The sequence below is a fragment of the Oikopleura dioica genome, chromosome XSR, assembly GCF_907165135.1.
Source record: "Oikopleura dioica chromosome XSR, OKI2018_I68_1.0, whole genome shotgun sequence".
NCBI lineage: Eukaryota > Metazoa > Chordata > Appendicularia > Copelata > Oikopleuridae > Oikopleura > Oikopleura dioica.
Genome location: NC_137294.1, coordinates 9,880,595 through 9,897,704, shown reverse-complemented (window position 1 = coordinate 9,897,704; position 17,110 = coordinate 9,880,595). Strand labels below are relative to the sequence as shown.

Here is a 17,110-nt window from a genome sequence, read left to right as displayed (position 1 = left end):
TTTTGACGCAATTTTTATAGAGCCATCACGATGAAGTCCGTGAGTGCCATCTCGGTGACTAGCGCGAAAGGTTGAGAATAAATTCCATCAAGTCCTAGTCATCAGGACACATTGCCCGATCAAAAAGGCCAGTATATTTATGAGCAGTCTTCGTGGTGACCCGCAGACGGTTGAACTCCTTATGATATATTCTTATGAGTAGATTATGTGTAGAACTTATTAAGATAGAGAACCCACTCTTTTATATTTGATATCTAGTTCATATCATTTTTTAATTTGTCAATTCTCTATGAACGTTCTCAACGTTAGAATTCAATTCTCATCTTTATCAATGTTCCTAGCATCAAAGTGGTATCAAAATATTCCTGCAAAATTAATTTGATGTTAGAAAGAATATTCCAATTTCAATTTTTGTACATTACTAAGTACAATTTTATTTATAAAAATAAACATATAACTAGTAAAATTCTTACACAAAAGTAAAAGAAGACGGTTAATGCCGATAACAACAGAGATGTGATTATTAAATCCTAACGTGAAAAAGTGCAAATTTTACAGTGTTTTTACGATGAATGGTAGTGGGAAGCGCACAGATAAGCATGTACATATAAACATTGACAGATAAGCTGTTAGCAGGTTTAAGTACGGACTGTTAATAAATAGGTCAGGTCCAACACTCGTTTGCACAAAAACATCCGCGGTGAGGTAGTAAGCATAGTAGGTAAAGTTGCAAATAATCATAAGTTTGAAGTTTTCTAATTTCTTAGCCCGTTGAATCGTCTTCTTCTCCCGAGATAAGGTCTCAAGGATTGTCTCCTAATGTCTTGGAGGGATGCCCTTCCGAATGTAGTTCGATTCTGTCCACTTTTGGGGTGGTGGTGCTTATAGTTGTGGAGGAGGTAGCTGCGGTCGGTATCGCCCGCCGGATGCTCTTGAGTAAATGCTTTTAGACTTAGCGGGCCGCAAAGCACAGCTATAGGAAGAAAGATCATCGAAAGTCGGTAAAAATGCATGTCGTCTCTGTGCACGGATAATTTAACTCACAGGCTCACAAAAGGATCAATCGGATTTTTGTTTTACAATTACACGCATTTCCTGGTTCATTTTATATTTCTCAACAGCGTTTCGCCACAGCGCCACCCCAGGCATGAGTTCGCCGAGCGGCGCGCTGTAAGCCCAGCGCCGAGGTTTTTACAAAGTTCGTCTTCTTTCCGATGATTATATGAAAAGAATATGAACCTCTACGGAAAATTGCGTATTTTGAGCATAAGATTTTATTGCTATTAGTTCTTGCTTGTTGACAAATTGCTTTTGAAACCTGCAAGATGAAACATTGTAAGGCGCTTCTTGGAAAAATGTAGTTGGGTGAAACAATACGAAAATGAGTCCTTGATTTTCATTATTTTGAAATTTGAGATCAACGTTCTCAGAAGGCCTTGATCGTATTTTGATCCCAGACAGTACATAAATCACTTTAAGTACACACAATGTTTTTAAGGTAGATTTTTGCAAGGCCTGCTTCGGAGAATCGCGCTCAAGATAGCCCTGAGCAAACAAGGCGACGACTGCATACCGATATGGTTAAATGAACTTTTTCTGGAGGTCGGATCGGGTCCGTTCAATTACCTTATATAATATTTACCCAGTCTCGACAATGAAACATCGAAAGAGTTTGTCCCTCATAAAGAGTCACTCCCAAGGACATACTGTTACAAAGAGTTTGGATCGCGTTGTTTTATTTATAAAATTAGAATCAGAAGATACAAAAATTAAAATTATTATTCATGGAGTGATTTGCATGGAAGTGATAGTTCGGAAAGGACGAGGGAGGGAAAGATTCAAGGTCAATGGGAAGCATTCTGGGCATCAATCTTTGCGAGGATAATTCTTTTGAACAAATGTGCTAGTAAATTTTAGTAGTAATGATGATATCATACGATGATATTTATTTCACTTTATATGACTCGAGAATTCCTTAAAAGGCTGATTCACATTTAAACTTAGCGAAAAGACTTCCTTTTTTTAGCTGAATCATAAGTCGCTAAATATAAGTCATCGTTTCGGAATTTCCGGAATTATCCAGAACCTTAACAAGCGGCACATTTGTTCGCATCGTTCACGCAAGTCCGACATTTCGGGCCTTCTTCTCGGATCCGGCTGTATACACATGGAGATAAGGTCCCTTAATTCTTTCGAGTACATATTTCCAGGTAGAGGCGGGTAGTCGCAGTTTTCTAATACCTCGGATTTCAAATATAAGCCCCCTTTGCGTCAGAATATATTTGGGTGGTATTTAACCTAGTTAAAAGATCCCCAGTCGCATGTGATTTCTCGTTGACGTCAAAGTGACATTTTTCAAAATCCAGTGCCTATTCTTTTGCATAGCGAGTACAAGTTCATCCCCTCTCCGTAGAAGGGACTCTTTCCAAAGCCTCAACAACAAGAAAACAAATATAAATAGGCGCCACTAATTAATTTGATGCTGAACTTTTCCTGAAGCGCGGCAAGTTCGTATAGAAGGCAGCCCAAGGACCAAATGTCAGATTTGAAGTTATAGCCGGACTCGTTGATTCGCTCGGGCGACATGTAATAGGGAGTTCCGACGAGGGACTGCGCCTCCACCGTGGCTGCACTGAGATTGGGCTGATCAAAGATAAAAAATGTGGGCAAACCATTCGCTTGTTTAAGACCTGAAAAAGCAGTTCTAAGAGCATCGCTGACGGAATTCAAATTCTCTCCTCGACAGGTGTTTAAAAAATTAATGGCGGCTTATTAAATGATCTGTCAAAAACGTTTTCGTCGAAGGTCGCCGCATTTTTACATTTACGTCACTGTTATTCTCAGAATGTGGCACTCAAATACGCCCTTCAAAGTGTATGGCGAGAAGTCTAATAGTAAGAATATCAAAAATGAACTTTGAAACGTACGAGCCTGACATTTTCGTAATTTGCACCGATCGGCGGCTCAAGAAGGTGCACAACATTCACGTGCATGATGAGCACGAGTCAATAAAATGGCCAGAACGAGGTTAGTCCCACGCTACTCTAACTGACAGGTCGAAGTTTGAACGCCGTCAGAGCCCGTAGATCTGCTCTGACAGCCCTTCCTGAAGAAGCGTCCAAGTCCGAGATCCCCAAGCTTAACGAGTCCTTGCTGCGTGATGAATACGTTCGCCGGCTTAATGTCTCGATGCATTATTCGCCTAAATTATTCAGGTGAACTTAACGAATATTCAACTTCTCCCTCCAGTTTGAATGTCTAGAGCTGTCACTTGCTCCCTGACGTCTTATCTGAGCTATTTGACAAAAAAGGATGACTTACTTGGAATGCATGTGCTCCAACGCTGAGCAGAGTTGAGCGAAGTACCTCCAAATAGTCTTTTCTGTATTCGATGGTTATGTTCTCAATTTCCTAGGATCCTTTCACCTGGGATAAGTTTCTCCTGTCTCTTAAAGACCTTTATCATTCGCCCTAAGTCTCCAGCATCTGCAAGTTCGAGGACGATAATAAGCTCGTTATTTTCAATAAATGACGAAATGTACTGGATAACATTGCTGTATGAAGTTAAGAATGTCTCATTCGAAAGATTATTGATAATTTTTCAAAACTGTCCCTATGAGATAGTTGCTTGAGAAGGTCAATCTCATTTATGCAGTCGGCTCTCGATTTTGCGTCCAACATGTTTACCAACTGAACTTTTTTCAGCGCCACTTTTTGGCCATCGCATTTGGATAAGGCTAAAATTGACACATTCAAGTAAGAATGCTCTAAACAGTTTCTAACCTCGATAGACCTCGGAGAATTGGCCCTTTCCAATTTTTCGCCCGATCTCGAAATTTGACAGCGCATCATGTAAAAACGGATTTTTATTGAGGTACTCTTTTTCATAAGATGAAATTATTAGAAACCCGTATATTCAGGCGGATAGTTGGATTGAACAGAATTCATGCCAAAGCGCGATCAAGCCCGTCCGATATTCTCTTTTGCTATTTTCTGAAAAATGACATTTCTTTTGAGATATTTTAATCAGAAGTTTGATTTATTTTTTAGAAGTAGTGAAGTCAATTATTTGCAATATTATTAATAAGAAATCAGAAAATATGCACTTATTTTCTTCATGAATTGAAAGGGATAGGAAAGAATCAACCAATGAACTTGTAAGCGGAACTGTCGTACTGGAATGAAAACAAGGAGGAGCAAGGCATATTGGTGAGCAGATATGTTTGAAAATTTTCATTATTTCCATGGAGGTCTCTTCAAGAAAATAGATGACAAAACTTCTTAGACGTAAATAATTACCGAGTCAATTGAAGAGTTTGAACTGGCCGGTCTCAATCCGTTTCCATTCGTTCTGTGCTTTCCTTCAGATAAATGTAAAACTCCGCTCATTTGTTTACGTTGCATCGACCCTGTAGGTTTCCTACTGACTGCATCGGGTCTGTCGGGATTATAATCAGGGAATGTCTCGAGATGCTTCGACTAGGATAATCACATAATCACCAAATCAAATCAAAGAATTGAGCATGTCTTACTATGGGCGGTTATCTTACCGGCATAATACCGCTATTTGATAAACCTGGCGAGTCTAGACATAATTGCATCAACCGGATGCATTCTCCCGTCGAGAATACAAATTCCGAAGTGTTAAATAAACCGAATAACGAAATTGGCGTCACCGCAAGCTAATTTCACCGCCACGTATTGATAAGAGAAGCAATTGTGCTTTGCTTATCGAAAATGGTAAAATATAGGCACCAATTAACCTTTTATGGAATATCCAAGTTTGGCTTTGAATTTCGACGTGAGAAGAGTGATGGCTTATCAGTGTGCTAATTAAGAGTATTCATGCACGAGTATGAATCAAACATACCCTGGAATTATTGAAAATGCCGTCGATAAATTTTTTGCCTTTGTTTTTTAGATTGCTTACAACTCCAGCAGAATGACCCAGAGAAGCTGTACCATTAGCTAAATATCTTGTAAATATTGAATTAACGCGCAAATTACCGTGTTGAAGATGATTTAGTCCAAACCCTATCAAATCTTCCTCTTGGTGATGGGAAGACGGTCCTGGTCGGTCTACGACAGATTTTTTGGTCTTGCTCTGACTTTGTGTCATTGAGTCTCTCAGAAGAGTTTCTTCTACTTTTCGACCATCATAACTCGAAGATACGGAGTGTGTTGGAGACTGAACATGATGGCGTGGAGAGGCTCTAGAACTAGCTCGAACGACATGTGAAGCTCCAAGGTCAACTCGTGGGGGTAAAGTATCATTAAAATTTGGATACAGTTGATTATTGAGTTGATCGGCATTTTTTTGGTTTCTCCTTTCATTATCTATCATATTATTCCACTCATCAGGATATTTTTTCGGATTGTAGCTTCGAGTAAATCGTCCTTCTATATGATTATTATCCATCGGTTTTGTGACCCTGAATAGCTTCCAGCGACTCCCAATCGTCGTTGATATTCTAGTCGTTCCCACTCTGCTTTCTTCAATTTTTCCTTCCGATCTCTGTCCTCGGCCTCTTGTCGTCTCTTGTCGTCCTCCTCCTTTTGTTTTGCTCTGCGCATTATTTCTTCTACCTCTTTTTTCTCTTTCTCCCTTCTTTCCACCTCGGCAAGTCGTCTCTTGTTCTCTTCCTCGACGAGTCGTCTCTTCCTCTCTTCCTCCGCTAAACGTTGCCTTTCTGCTTCATCTTTTCGTTTTTTCTCTTGCTCATATCTCTTAAGTTCTATCTCTTGCTCTCTGATTTTTTTTATCCTCTCTTCTTCTTGTTTTAGTCGAAGTTTTTCGGCTTCTTGCCTTTCTATTTCTAGCTGTCTTCTTTGCCTCTCGATGGCTTCTTGGTGTTTTCGTTCCGCTTCGAGTTTTTGTTGCATCTCAAATTCTTTTAACCGTTTTTCTTCTTCTTCCATAAGCTGTTTGGCAAATGCAGCGTCTTTTAGTTCTTGATCTTCTTTTTCTTTCATTGCCCTATTGGTGAAATCATCAGCAACTGCAATTTTTTGAGGAGAGAAATCATTATCATAAGTAGTTTCTTCTTTCCGAAGAGCATTTTCGAGATTGAGCTTCTTGAACTTGTCAAGTTTGCTATAAAGAAGCATACAGGGCTGTTGATAATTCTTCGTCATATGATTCATAACATTAATCCAGCTGGAGGATATAACGTTAACGTTGTTATCATCAAGGTAAACCCATTTCTTCATTTTCGTATGAAAAATATAAGCAGTGTAGTGCATTCCATAGTAACAAACAATTCCATTTAGAAGAAGTTCTGAGTCAATCGACGAATCATCAGTAATTTGATCATAAAGGTCGTCGATTTTCATTCTGCAAGGAACCTTGTTGATAAATATTGTAATATCGTTGAGAGGTGTCCGCTGGCTGTCCCATCCAACAGAAATAACAAAACTTTCGGCAGCATTTTCCAGGCGTTTGATAAGATTGTACTTGCCGATGCAATTATTTCGAGAGCAGTCGTTTCCAGGGCCACTGTTTTTGAATAACTTCATGAAGGGGGTATAGTTCGGAAGATTTATAACATCACGAGCAGAGACCCATTTACTCAACTCTGACTCTATTTGATACTGGGTGTCATAGCATTTATCGCAAGTTCGTTCCTCAACGATATTGTGATGAAATTTTTGATGAACAAGACAGTGTTCTTTCTCGCAGGGCGATTTCGAGTTGTCTTCGCCAGTTAAGTGAACGTGGAGAACTTTGAGAACAGTTTCATACGCTTCGATCGGATCACCCATTTCGCCAGCAACAAAACTCTGATTAACTTGTGTCAACGCTTCTCGTAGCTCGTCTGGTGGAATCGACTGATTGTTTCTAAGAAATGATAAAATTAGGTTACTACTTATTGGTAAGTTTACTTACTCATAGATGTATTTTTTCAGTAATCTTTGAATTTGACAATAAACACATTGTTCGCGTCTGCATTTGTAATGTCCTCGCGATTTTAGTCGATGAAGACTTTCACGGAAGCCGTCTTGATGCCATAAAAGTTGGATTGTCGCATTGAGCCAGCAATTATTTTGACCCTTGTGGTTGTCTAGCCCTTTGCTCTCCCTGAAGTCTGTAAAGCTTGTTGTGGAAGGATTTCGTTCACTCATTTCATTTGAAAGTTTTCTCGCCGATTCCAATTATCAAACTAAATGAATCATGCTTACGCGGTGGCTAGAAAATAGTTTTGGTTTTTGAAAAAATAGAAGGCAGGAATGGACGATTTTCAGTGACACCGTTTGTTTTAAATTAACCCAAGCTGGGGAGTCTATGCTCTCCGACCACAGTTATCACAGAGGGTTCCCTAAAGTACCAGCATGTAGCTTAGGGTCTGATCTGTGGCGTAGGGGTACTTAGAAAAAGTTATTGTCACATGTTCTTTGACTTATGACGTCATTAAGCCGGAAAAACCCGATTTCGCTCATTTTGAACCCTTTTGGGGAGTCTATGGACTCGGAGTACAGGCATCATACAGTGCCTCAATGCAGCTAAAATAAGAGGTAAAGGTCTATTCTGTGGCGTAGGGGGGTTAAAATAATCTCAGGATGTCCTCATCCCTTTTCTAGAGGGGTTCAAAAAACGGGTGGATAATATAAAACAAACGGTGTCAGTACAAAGGGCGTTGACTCATTTAGAATCAAGAATTTTACAAAACTTCTCAACAGATTTTCTTTCTTTCTGCGAGAGTGTCTCTGAGCGTAAAAGCGTGTGAAGTTGGCTCTTTAGGTTTGGATTTGAGTTCGTTTTCAACATGTCTCCTGCTGCGACGGGCTTTCTCGCGTGCTCTTCTGGCGCTTGTGACGCTAGGACTTTCTGAAAAATAAGACTCAGACGTGGTAATAAACGAGCAACCTTTGTCGGGCTATTGTTGGATCATGCTTATTTAGGGGGATCCTGGAAAGTTACCTGGAGCATGCTACGTAACATTAGTTCACGTTCAGAGAGCGCACTTTTAGGAGAATCATCTTGAGGAATATCGATCCTAGACATGTCTGGTAAGCTTGGAACATTTCCTGGGCGCATGAGAGGACTGGAACTACGCCGTCTTATGTCGGGAGTCGACTGCATTTGGGGAATCGAAGGCATGGGTGAAATATCCATCATATTAACGTCATTCATCCTGGGGTCACTCACTCCTATAGCATTTAGCCCTTATTAAGGCTAGAGTAATAAATTCTATGGAATCCTCCAAAGGGGACAATAAAGATATAAAATAAAAACTATACAGCCGAGAAACTCATACTCCCGCCCAGCCTTGTGTGTAATGGTTCTGTAAGAACTGCTTCATCTGCTGGTTAACAGCTTCGCGCATCGATTTCTTTACATCCTCCAGCTCCTATCAAAATATATATAGAGCGGAAGTTTATTCGATTTTTCGGGGTCGTACCTGTATGTGAGCTCGTCGTAACGCATCGATTTCAGCTCTAAGCTGCAGTTCTTTACCATGGAATTCGTTTTGTAGAGCTTCTTCAGCTTGGCTATGACGGGCAGTCGATTCAGCAAGGCGTTTTTGAATTAAAGCCGCATGATACGCTTCCTGCTTCTGGAGTTCCGCTCCTTTCGCCGACTTAAGAAGATTTTGAAATTCCACTACGGAAATCCTCACGGGGCAAAGAAAACTTTCTCATTCCAGCCATCCTACCTTTTCCTCCTTGATTTTATTCTGCAGCTGTTCATTCAGTTCGTTGCTCTGTTTAAGCTCTTTTTTGCACTTGTCAAGGGAGTGATCCAGTTCGCATTTTTCGCTGCGAGCTGTTTTAAGCTCGTTTTCAAAGTCTCTGACTTTCGCTTCTAATTCCGCTTTGACTTTGGATATCTTTTCCTTTTCGATTTGCGTAGCTTTGAGGTGTTGCTCTCGCGCTGACTTCGCCTTGTGAGTATAAATGTCAACATTAATAATATCTATTGACTTTTACCTGATCTGTTTGAAATTTTAAAAGTTCGAACTGGTGCTGCACCGCCGCCGTTTTCTTCTGCGCTTCTTTATTGCAACGTTCAAAGTTGGCGACTTTTGATCGTTCAGATTCGAGCAATTTCTTGAGATTGGCAATTTTCTGATTGAGAGAACTTCGCTCTTCTGTTGACTCTTTCCTCAATGTGTCGAGCTGTTGAGTAAGGTCTTTGTTATCCTTTTCAATATTTGCCCTTTCAGTTTTCCCTTCTTCATGCTGCTCCTGCAAATGCTGTCTTTCTACAGTTACTTCATTTAATTTAAACTCGAGGTTTTCTTTTTCGATCTTCAAACTCGCGTAGTCGTTTTCAAGCTCGGTAAGAATCTCCATCATTTCTTTCAGGCCATTGTCTTGCTTTTTTAAGATTTAAGATTTTGATTCATAATTTTCTTCATAAAATTGAATGCTAAATCCATTCCTGAATAATCTTCGATTGGTTTTTCTCATTCTCGTCAAGAAATATACTCTTGGCGGCCGAAAGCATGTTCGTGGCCGATTTCAAGACTTGATTTTTCTTGGCACAGTTCTGATTGACAAGAAAAAGCGACTGTTCAAGTTTGAGTATTTGTTGCTGCAGTTCGATAATCTTATGCTCGGCATGGGCGAGTTTCTCGAGTGTTTCTGAGTCCTTGCTTTCTGGCATTTCAAAGACGAGCTCATCGAATTGCTGCTTGAGAGATGACGGCTCTAGGGCGAGCACTGACGATAACTTGCTCTCGATCGAGTTGACACGTGAAAGACTCTCCGTATCCGTGAACTGTAGAGTTCGCACCACTTTAGCATTTGGCGAGATCTCCCGTGGTGAGCCTACAGGAGTCGATTCCACTAGAAGCAAATGTTAAATTCCACTCTTTTTCCATCAGAATTTACCGTTTTCATCTGGGCGAAGCGAATCAAGCGAAATCTGCAGCTCCGATATGTCACACAGACCATCTTCATTTTCAGCCATTCTAGCATCAAATGCGTCAATCATCAAAATGGAATTCAATTCAATATTTCAGTACAAGTAAAAAATAAAAATCAAGCTTTGAAAGTACAAAAATAAAAATCAGAAATCTTCGATGACTTCTTTGACCAAATGTCGGAGTTTGTTGCGCCGGTCTTCGCGTTTCTTCTCTTCTTCGTTGAATTTCTGAAAGAATGAGTAAACAATCTAGTTGCTCTGAGATAGTAAAGAAGACCTTTAGCTTTCTCCACATTTTTATTGAAATGGATAGTAACGATTTATTGTGATGAGCAACAGCGATCTTTTCTCCGCGCCATAATTCAACTTTATTGTTCATGACTTCTTGACTCCAGAGAGCGATGCACTTTCGTGGAAGTTTCGCCTTGTAAAAAGCATCGGCGCGGTTTTGTTGGAAATGTTCAATTTCTTTGATTAATTTCCAGTGGGTGATTATATTTGAAGTAAGTTTTTGGTAGCGGAAATGGTCGGCAGTTCTAAATCACAAAGTCGAAACGCTAGAAAGCGAAAAAACAAACCGTTGATTCGCTGTTAGTTTTTGCTGGACAAACTCACTCCAGCGAGTTAAAAGAGGCCGGAGCTTTTCAAGTCGCGCAGTTTTGACCTTTTCAGTGTTTTTCGCTTTCTCCGCGATGCTCCAAACTTTCAAAGCGTTTAGTGACCTTCTTTTCAGTAGTCTTTTGTGATGTTCGTTTGCTCGTTTGATATTTTCTTGTGCTTTTTGTTTGGCTTCTTGCTTCAGTTTTTCTTGGTTTTCTTTCGCCTGCTTCTGCGCGATGAGCTCTTCTCGCTTTCGTTTTCTCTCTTGGAGAGCTTGTTCGTTTGCGATTCTTCGCTCTTCCCGCTTTTTTGCTTCTAGTTCTTCTTCTTTCTTCTTTTTCAAAGCGATGATTTCGTTTTTCCGCTTCTCCCGTTCGAGTTTTCGCTCTTCCATACTCAACACACTTTTGTGAGGCTTCACCAGCGACTCGATTGTCTTCGAGACCACTCTCTTGCTCGATGGCGTCTCAGGCTTACTCTCCGAGATGAGAGAAGATTCTTGTTTTTTACGTAAACGATCATCGCGAGTCCGCTGAGCTTTCAGAAGCTTGAATTCGTCCTGGAAATTTTTTATCATAGCCTTGGTATCACAAGCTGTAGTCGACTGATCCGTCTGAGGATAATCCTCATGTGGGGTCGCTTTTTGACTTCCGTCTGCGGGATAGAATGGTATGATCGGAGTTACTTCCGGCGTATCTTCAATATCTTCTAGTGGGTGTGTCCGCTGTTTCAGCTTCGAGAGTAAACTCTCCATTTTGCTTTTCATTTCTTGTTCGGCTTCGAGGAGCTTGCGCCGCTCGCATTCTTGCTTCGCAAACAGACGCCACGCTGTGAATACCCTTGTGATGAGGATTTCATCCTTTTGCTTTGTGACTCGAGACTCGAAAAGGCGCAGCGTCTTTGCTTTTTGGATTTCCTCCGCCATGATCTTGTCGTTTTGGATTTTCTTGGCCCATCGTCTCCAGCCGCTGAAAACTTTGCGCGTTACATGCCAGTCTCTTTTACGAAGCTTATAATTTCATCCCTTCTAAAGAGAAATTTCAATTTATTTAGCTCGTTCCTGCAAGCTTGTGCCATGCCGCTCTGTTTCCTCCTTTCTACCAAAATCAAGGACCAAGAATTGAAATAACGACGAAGAAGATTCAGGCGCTCTCTTTTGTGATTCTCTATCTTCTGTTGAATGATGATTTTGTTTCTAGCTTCGAGCTTCATCTTCTGCTCCATCTGCTTTCGACGCAGTTCTTGGAGCTTCTTTATTTCTTCGGCCTCAGCTTGTTTCTTCTTCAGCTCCTTCATAGATTGTAAATCTGACTGCTGTTTCGCCTTTTCTTCTCGCCCTCGAGTTCTTTCCGGAGCCGGAGAATTTCGGACGTGATTGCTTTATCTTCCTTGAGCCTGGACTTTTCTCGTCGAACTTTCTCTTCTTGGTACTTTTTATGTTCTTCTTCGCGGGCAGCCCTTTCCGCCGCCAGTCTAATTTGACTTTCTTTTCTGCGCTGCTCTCTCTTGGCATTTATAAGATTGACCCGTTCTCTGTAACGCTGATGTTAATGTCAAGTTCAGGGCTAGAAAACTCCCTTCTATAATTCATTAACTTTGATTGGACCAATTTCATTCATTTTTGATGAGGTTATTACTGTAAGAATGTCTCTAGCGTTTCCTTTGAGCAGCTCGAAAGTTGACTTTTGGCTCTGCTTTAGGAAGGTTCTTTGATAGGTCGATCGTCATCAGCCGTTGGATAAAAGCATCTGTGTTGTTGATTGCCTCATTAGACAAGTGATCAGAAGTTTCTTCCTCTTTCAAGTATTTGGAAACGAAATCGCCGGCGGAGTTGATGCTTTTTGGGTCAACCTCCGTAATCGCGCTCAAGCCGGCATATTCCAGATCCTCGAGCAAAGCCTGAAATTCCCTTTGTCGAGAATATTTTTTCCTCAATGCTTACTCTTGTGCGGGGTGTTTCTGGTGTGGCGGAGCTCCTATTTGGAGGATATGCCTCCGGCGCTTTTACTGTCCAGGTTTGCAACAATGCTCGAGCGTGCTCAACTGCCGTGTCCGTTTCGGTCACCTGTGTCCTCGTCCGCGTCAACAAGTCTGCCTGATCGACAGCATTTTTAACCGCCCTTTCAAGCTCAAATGCCCAACTCGAACTATCCATTGTCTTTTATTACTATTTTTTCATACTGAACAAAAACTGATGAGATCGACTGCAACTTGGTTTATTATTATTTAGCTTGTGAAACAAACGGAACATACAGAATGGGTTGAATATAGAATTGACAGACGGTAGGTATTTTTTGCTGTTTTTTTTATGAATTTTGACTATTCGGAAAATTTATTCTTCCTGGGACATGGACGGGTAGGCCCAGTCCTTGATGTGAAAGTGAGTGCGCTTGATTGCTTGTGGAGAGACGAAGCGAGAGGTGTAGAGAGGGCCGCCTGCCTTGTCGTTGGTTCCTGACTTGGCAGCTCCACCAAACCATTGCTGGCCAACCACAGAACCGGTAGACTGAAGATTATTATGAAAGCATCTTTTCAAAAGATCTTGGCTTACTTTGTCATTGATATAAAAGTTTCCGGCAGTTTGGCGAAGTTTCATCGTCAATTCTTGAACAAGAGATTCTTTTTCGCAATAAATAGCACCAGTAAGAGCGTAAACTAAACATGTCAATTAAACACTGTCGGGAACTGAGAAACTTACTAGAAGTGTCTTTCATGATTTCAATAGTTTCGTCCATTTTGTCGTCTTCGTAGACGTATACAGTAAGAACGGGGCCGAAGATTTCTTCTTGCATTGTCAAGCATTTTGGATCGTTGGTGAGGATGATTGTTGGTTCGACGAAGAAGCCCTTGGATTTGTCGTATCCGCCGCCAGCGATGATTTCGCAGTTGGGATCGGCCTTGGCAGCGTCAATATATCCTGATACTCTGTTGAATGATGCTTCGTCAATGACTGCAGACATAAAGATAGAGAAATCATCGACGGTGCCCATCTTCAACTGCGAATGGATAGACAAGAGATTCTCTCTAATTTCTGCCCATCGAGAAGCAGGAAAGTAAGCTCTAAAATATTCATTATCCAAAGTGAGATAAATATATTGGATTTTACCTGGAGCAAGCGGAGCACTTCTGGCCAGAGTATTCAAAGGCGGATCGAATAGTTCCGACAGCCACGTGACGCACATCAGCAGAGTTGTGGACGAAGTGGTAGTTCTTGCCGCCACACTCGCCAATCATAGCTGGGAATGTCTTGAAAAGGGGCAAGTTCTTCGAAACTTCCATGTTCAGATGTTGGAAAGTTTTAACTAAGAGACTCTAGTTTATGATTACGATTTGAGAAAGTTACCAGATCCCGTAAAGTTGACCATAGACAAGTATGGGTGCTCGCAAATTGCTTCGCCAAAGACGGGCCCATCAGCAGGAACGAATTGAATAATATTGTCGGGGAGGCCGCACTCTCGAAGAATTTCGTAGACCAAGTAGTTGGAAAGGATTGCCGTGTCACTTGGCTTCCAGAGAGTAGGATTGCCCATCATTGCAGGGGTACCGGCGAGGTTACCACCAATGGCAGTGAAGTTGAAGGGGGAAATGGCAGCGACGAAGCCCTCTCGTCCTCGGTAGAAGATTCTGTTTGTGATTCCGACATCGGGCGAGAGCGGCTGAGAGGTTTCAAGCTCGAGAGCCGACTGGGCGTTGAAGGTGAAGAAATCGATCAGCTCGCAAGCGGCGTCGATCTCAGCCTAAAAGCCGATTGAAGAAGTGAACATGCGGTTTCATCAACTCAATACTCAATTACGAACCTGAATGACATTTTTGGCCTGGCCGGCCATCGTCGTCGCGCAAATATCTGCTCGCTTGGGCCCTTTGATCATTTCGGCAGCTTTGAGGAAGATTTGGACGCGATCTCGAAGTGGTCGATGCTCCCATTCATGCTAGGTTCATCTCGTTAGCACGCAAATTGTAAGCTGGCCTTTGTACCTGAGCAGCGACGGCAGCATCGGCCGCCTTCGTCAAAAGGTCTTTATCCGCCCAGTAATACTTGGCGATCTTCTGCGAGTGGTTGTAGGGCGAAACTTGATATTTGACGTTGTCATTTCTGATTTCTTCCCCGCCGACGATGATCGGAATGTCTTTGCAGGTGCTTTCAACTTTTGTCAACGCCTCTCGGAGCGCTTTTCGCTCTGCAGAGCCCGGCGCGTACGGCAGAATCGGGTCATTTACAGCTGAAAATTCAATTCGCTTACAAAGTAAATAAAAGAATTACCAATTGGGATCGCACCCGCCGCCCTTGATGATTTTCTCGCGACTCTCGAAAGCATTTCTAAAGAAAAAAAGTCGAAACAGATGGGAGGAGCACTAGTAGGCGTGCCCAAGCGTGGGCCTCACAAATAGACGTTCTCACGCCCTCGCGGCGAAAATACTTGAACTCAATTACGGAAACAAACTGTTCCAAAAAGAAACTCAAAAATTGAAAAATAAAAAAGTCCGGCGGTGATGGGCGTTGTCGGCGCCGGCTGGATAACTGCCAATGGCGCAATCTAAAAAGGGACAAATAAACACAATGATTAGTAAAGCAATTAATTCACCATTAATCTTCGCCATTCAATTTTGATTGGCTAGAAAACATCGACTTTGACCATTTGCATAAAGAATTTTCTGTCTATAAATTATGAATCACAACTATGATCCATAAATTACGGTCCACAATCAAACCATGGCCTTAATCTCATTTATGTTTCAAGAAGAATCGAGTCCGAACAGTCCTCCTAATTATGCGAAACAAAATGACTCAGGAAACTAATTAAAATTAATGTACTCATTGGCAAATTTGGCTTCTCGACAGCTATCCAATGGTCAATTCTTGCAATCTGAAGAATCTTAGACGCAGATGTGAGAAATCAGTTTAAAAAAATGATCATTTTCGCAGTGTCTTGATGTTTTTTCCTCGATATTTTGCATTTTTGACTGGCTGAGATCTAAGGTAAACTGATTACTTGGGTCAAACTATTATCTGTTGTCTAGAAAACAAAGAAGACTAATGTTGAATAATTTATCTGTTTTGTCTTGTTAGTCGTTCATTCTTGGATTCATTAATCTAACTCTGAATGCAGTTATTAAGTTCACTCTACAAGGAATCTTTTATGCAGAATCTGTCCTTATTCGCGGATATCTTTAGTATTATCCAGCTAGTGTTTCAGTGGTTTTGACGAAGTTGTTCGTCTGATATCAATTTTAAAACGGATCGCGTTTTTGCAAGTCTCATTTTTGTATTTCTAGTTCCCCAAAGAAGGGAGCATCCTTGCGTTTTCGGAGTACATTTTGTGACTGTCTAGAAATTAAATGCAAAGGCAATAAGGGAAAGCTTATAATAATTACATTTTCCGCCTTGTTAGTTTAGCTTGCATACCTTAGCTTCGTTTGTAAATAATTAATTTAGTATATGGTTGTGTCCATCTGATCAGTATATCTCGCGGAGAGTTACACTGCTGGGATCGCGAGAGAAATCTGTTAGCTGTGCATTATGGAGCCATAAATCTTCCCAGGGCACAGATACGATGATGAGAACCTAGAAAGCGTACGAAGTCGGCTCAGAACTGTCTGGCATGTTCGCGTACGTACGCCACCTCGCGCCGTTTTTGTTTTGAGTTTTCGGTCATTTTAGTAACAGAATGGTTAGAGAGTGGGCCGCGAAATGTCTTTGCAATTTTACGTATGGAATAACGCAAAAGGGGCAGGTAAGGGTGCACATGAAAGAAAGTCTAAATCGCTTTGTTAATCGCATTAACGCTGCATCGTCCTGCCATTCAAATTAACTTAATTTGAATCTAGCGAGATCTGCTCAATCCGCAGATCCAAAATCTCTCCCAAGCAGATTTGGCTGATCAGGAATTTCTTAACAGTATCTACGAAAATATAAGCAACCCAAAGGTAAAGCCAAAAACCTTAAAACTTCCGAAGAGCTATTCAGTTTTTGGATTTATCCCTCGAGTCCCAAGTTAGTATCGTCAGCTTGTCATTGGCGACAGTAATTGGAATCACCGCTAATATTTATGTTCTTCTCACTGTAAGTTGAATATATGCCACACTGAATTAAGCATGATGTTCTTAGATGACAGGAACCCTAAATGCAAGAACTAACTCATCACCTCTAATGATCAACATTGCTCTAGCTGATCTTTTATTGACACGGATCGAAATAAGTCTAATTGAAACAATGAAGGAATAGTTTGATCCCTTTGAAAGCTCATCAATGCACCATTCAAGATCTACCTTCAATACCAGAATTCGACTTCCAAATTCAACATTGGCTCCGGCCTCTTCAAGAATATTTTTTGCAAGGTATTGAATGTCTGCTTTGTTCACTTCAAATCTGCCCTAAGTACTATCACGGTGTCAAGCAACTTGGCATGCTAGCAACGCTGTTGAATGTGACAATGACAGCTGTTGTGCGGTATTCATCGTTGACAAGTTGGTCTTCGTACTCCGTTTCCACTTACAAGAAGATCGGACTTTTTGCTTGGGGAAGGATCTGCAAATATCTGAAATGACTGCAATGCCCTAATTAACTGTAAGCTTCTGATAAGTGAGTTCTCGGGGGACGGTCAATTATCGTCAAAAATTTACTTCCCCAGATAATTCGAATAA

The 17,110-nt window shown here is 41.2% G+C and overlaps 7 protein-coding genes across 12 annotated transcripts; all 7 read right to left on the bottom strand.

The window, feature by feature from the left end:
• Positions 1-1,728: 1,728 nt before the first annotated feature.
• On the bottom strand, positions 1,729-5,399 carry LOC145710100 (serine/threonine-protein kinase Nek7-like). 6 transcript variants are annotated; one of them, XM_081787791.1, is made up of 13 exons: positions 5,008-5,399; positions 4,871-4,968; positions 4,764-4,829; positions 4,300-4,479; positions 3,915-4,254; positions 3,784-3,852; positions 3,616-3,737; positions 3,427-3,556; positions 3,322-3,382; positions 3,111-3,202; positions 2,496-2,636; positions 2,370-2,423; positions 1,729-2,234 (listed from the first exon to the last, which is right to left on the bottom strand). In XM_081787791.1, the coding sequence occupies exons 5-13, from the start codon at positions 3,946-3,948 to the stop codon at positions 2,053-2,055; spliced, it is 885 nt and encodes a 294-aa protein (XP_081643917.1). In that variant the 5' UTR covers positions 3,949-4,254; positions 4,300-4,479; positions 4,764-4,829; positions 4,871-4,968; positions 5,008-5,399; the 3' UTR covers positions 1,729-2,052. The 6 variants fall into 6 exon arrangements, with proteins under 6 accessions (XP_081643917.1, XP_081643919.1, XP_081643918.1 ...); XM_081787793.1 differs by having other exon boundaries at positions 4,300-4,361; XM_081787792.1 differs by having other exon boundaries at positions 4,764-4,968.
• A 1-nt stretch (position 5,400) lies between these two features.
• Positions 5,401-7,210, bottom strand: LOC145709242 (ubiquitin carboxyl-terminal hydrolase 54-like). Its single transcript, XM_081786920.1, has 2 exons — positions 6,887-7,210; positions 5,401-6,838 (listed from the first exon to the last, which is right to left on the bottom strand). The coding sequence occupies exons 1-2, from the start codon at positions 7,120-7,122 to the stop codon at positions 5,401-5,403; spliced, it is 1,674 nt and encodes a 557-aa protein (XP_081643046.1). The 5' UTR covers positions 7,123-7,210.
• LOC145710092 (uncharacterized) lies at positions 7,188-9,338 on the bottom strand. The gene is made up of 6 exons (XM_081787781.1): positions 8,929-9,338; positions 8,655-8,882; positions 8,400-8,579; positions 8,267-8,348; positions 7,919-8,163; positions 7,188-7,825 (listed from the first exon to the last, which is right to left on the bottom strand). Exons 1-6 carry the CDS (start codon positions 9,295-9,297, stop codon positions 7,640-7,642), a joined length of 1,290 nt encoding a protein of 429 aa, XP_081643907.1. The 5' UTR covers positions 9,298-9,338; the 3' UTR covers positions 7,188-7,639.
• A 32-nt stretch (positions 9,339-9,370) lies between these two features.
• Positions 9,371-9,916, bottom strand: LOC145709241 (uncharacterized). Its single transcript, XM_081786919.1, has 2 exons — positions 9,835-9,916; positions 9,371-9,789 (listed from the first exon to the last, which is right to left on the bottom strand). Exons 1-2 carry the CDS (start codon positions 9,911-9,913, stop codon positions 9,371-9,373), a joined length of 498 nt encoding a protein of 165 aa, XP_081643045.1. The 5' UTR covers positions 9,914-9,916.
• A 26-nt stretch (positions 9,917-9,942) lies between these two features.
• On the bottom strand, positions 9,943-11,462 carry LOC145710094 (uncharacterized). The gene is made up of 3 exons (XM_081787782.1): positions 10,447-11,462; positions 10,146-10,404; positions 9,943-10,096 (listed from the first exon to the last, which is right to left on the bottom strand). Exons 1-3 carry the CDS (start codon positions 11,391-11,393, stop codon positions 10,013-10,015), a joined length of 1,290 nt encoding a protein of 429 aa, XP_081643908.1. The 5' UTR covers positions 11,394-11,462; the 3' UTR covers positions 9,943-10,012.
• Positions 11,463-12,095: 633 nt separating this feature from the next.
• LOC145710105 (uncharacterized) lies at positions 12,096-12,666 on the bottom strand. The gene is made up of 2 exons (XM_081787800.1): positions 12,411-12,666; positions 12,096-12,367 (listed from the first exon to the last, which is right to left on the bottom strand). The coding sequence occupies exons 1-2, from the start codon at positions 12,621-12,623 to the stop codon at positions 12,119-12,121; spliced, it is 462 nt and encodes a 153-aa protein (XP_081643926.1). The 5' UTR covers positions 12,624-12,666; the 3' UTR covers positions 12,096-12,118.
• Positions 12,667-12,668: 2 nt separating this feature from the next.
• LOC145710089 (delta-1-pyrroline-5-carboxylate dehydrogenase, mitochondrial-like) lies at positions 12,669-14,887 on the bottom strand. Its single transcript, XM_081787778.1, has 8 exons — positions 14,730-14,887; positions 14,444-14,688; positions 14,266-14,397; positions 13,812-14,205; positions 13,575-13,770; positions 13,167-13,528; positions 13,020-13,123; positions 12,669-12,974 (listed from the first exon to the last, which is right to left on the bottom strand). The coding sequence occupies exons 1-8, from the start codon at positions 14,782-14,784 to the stop codon at positions 12,801-12,803; spliced, it is 1,662 nt and encodes a 553-aa protein (XP_081643904.1). The 5' UTR covers positions 14,785-14,887; the 3' UTR covers positions 12,669-12,800.
• Positions 14,888-17,110: the final 2,223 nt, after the last annotated feature.

What these genes read in the sequence shown, in the direction of transcription:
- LOC145709242 (XM_081786920.1), bottom strand. Translation starts at nt 7,122, where the DNA reads ATGAGTGAACGAAATCCTTCCACAACAAGCTTTACAGACTTCAGGGAG. An exon ending in CTGAAAAAATACATCTATGA is followed by an intron (nt 6,839 to 6,886) that starts GTAAGTAAACTT and finishes ATCATTTCTTAG; the next exon opens with AAACAATCAGTCGATTCCAC.
- LOC145710105 (XM_081787800.1), bottom strand. Translation starts at nt 12,623, where the DNA reads ATGGATAGTTCGAGTTGGGCATTTGAGCTTGAAAGGGCGGTTAAAAAT. An exon ending in CAGAAACACCCCGCACAAGA is followed by an intron (nt 12,368 to 12,410) that starts GTAAGCATTGAG and finishes AGGGAATTTCAG; the next exon opens with GCTTTGCTCGAGGATCTGGA.
- LOC145710092 (XM_081787781.1), bottom strand. Translation starts at nt 9,297, where the DNA reads ATGATGGAGATTCTTACCGAGCTTGAAAACGACTACGCGAGTTTGAAG. An exon ending in ACAGAACCATTACACACAAG is followed by an intron (nt 8,164 to 8,266) that starts GCTGGGCGGGAG and finishes AGCCTTAATAAG; the next exon opens with GGCTAAATGCTATAGGAGTG. An exon ending in TGTTACGTAGCATGCTCCAG is followed by an intron (nt 7,826 to 7,918) that starts GTAACTTTCCAG and finishes CTTATTTTTCAG; the next exon opens with AAAGTCCTAGCGTCACAAGC.
- LOC145710094 (XM_081787782.1), bottom strand. Translation starts at nt 11,393, where the DNA reads ATGGCGGAGGAAATCCAAAAAGCAAAGACGCTGCGCCTTTTCGAGTCT. An exon ending in AAACTAACAGCGAATCAACG is followed by an intron (nt 10,405 to 10,446) that starts GTTTGTTTTTTC and finishes TTTGTGATTTAG; the next exon opens with AACTGCCGACCATTTCCGCT. An exon ending in AAATGTGGAGAAAGCTAAAG is followed by an intron (nt 10,097 to 10,145) that starts GTCTTCTTTACT and finishes TCATTCTTTCAG; the next exon opens with AAATTCAACGAAGAAGAGAA.
- LOC145710100 (XM_081787792.1), bottom strand. Translation starts at nt 3,948, where the DNA reads ATGAATTCTGTTCAATCCAACTATCCGCCTGAAT. An exon ending in TTGGAGCACATGCATTCCAA is followed by an intron (nt 3,203 to 3,321) that starts GTAAGTCATCCT and finishes TGAATAATTTAG; the next exon opens with GCGAATAATGCATCGAGACA. An exon ending in CTCGCTATGCAAAAGAATAG is followed by an intron (nt 2,235 to 2,369) that starts GCACTGGATTTT and finishes CCGAGGTATTAG; the next exon opens with AAAACTGCGACTACCCGCCT.
- LOC145709241 (XM_081786919.1), bottom strand. Translation starts at nt 9,913, where the DNA reads ATGGCTGAAAATGAAGATGGTCTGTGTGACATATCGGAGCTGCAGATT. An exon ending in GCTTCGCCCAGATGAAAACG is followed by an intron (nt 9,790 to 9,834) that starts GTAAATTCTGAT and finishes ATTTGCTTCTAG; the next exon opens with TGGAATCGACTCCTGTAGGC.
- LOC145710089 (XM_081787778.1), bottom strand. Translation starts at nt 14,784, where the DNA reads ATGCTTTCGAGAGTCGCGAGAAAATCATCAAGGGCGGCGGGTGCGATC. An exon ending in GGTCAACTTTACGGGATCTG is followed by an intron (nt 13,771 to 13,811) that starts GTAACTTTCTCA and finishes AGAGTCTCTTAG; the next exon opens with TTAAAACTTTCCAACATCTG. An exon ending in AAGTGCTCCGCTTGCTCCAG is followed by an intron (nt 13,529 to 13,574) that starts GTAAAATCCAAT and finishes TGAATATTTTAG; the next exon opens with AGCTTACTTTCCTGCTTCTC.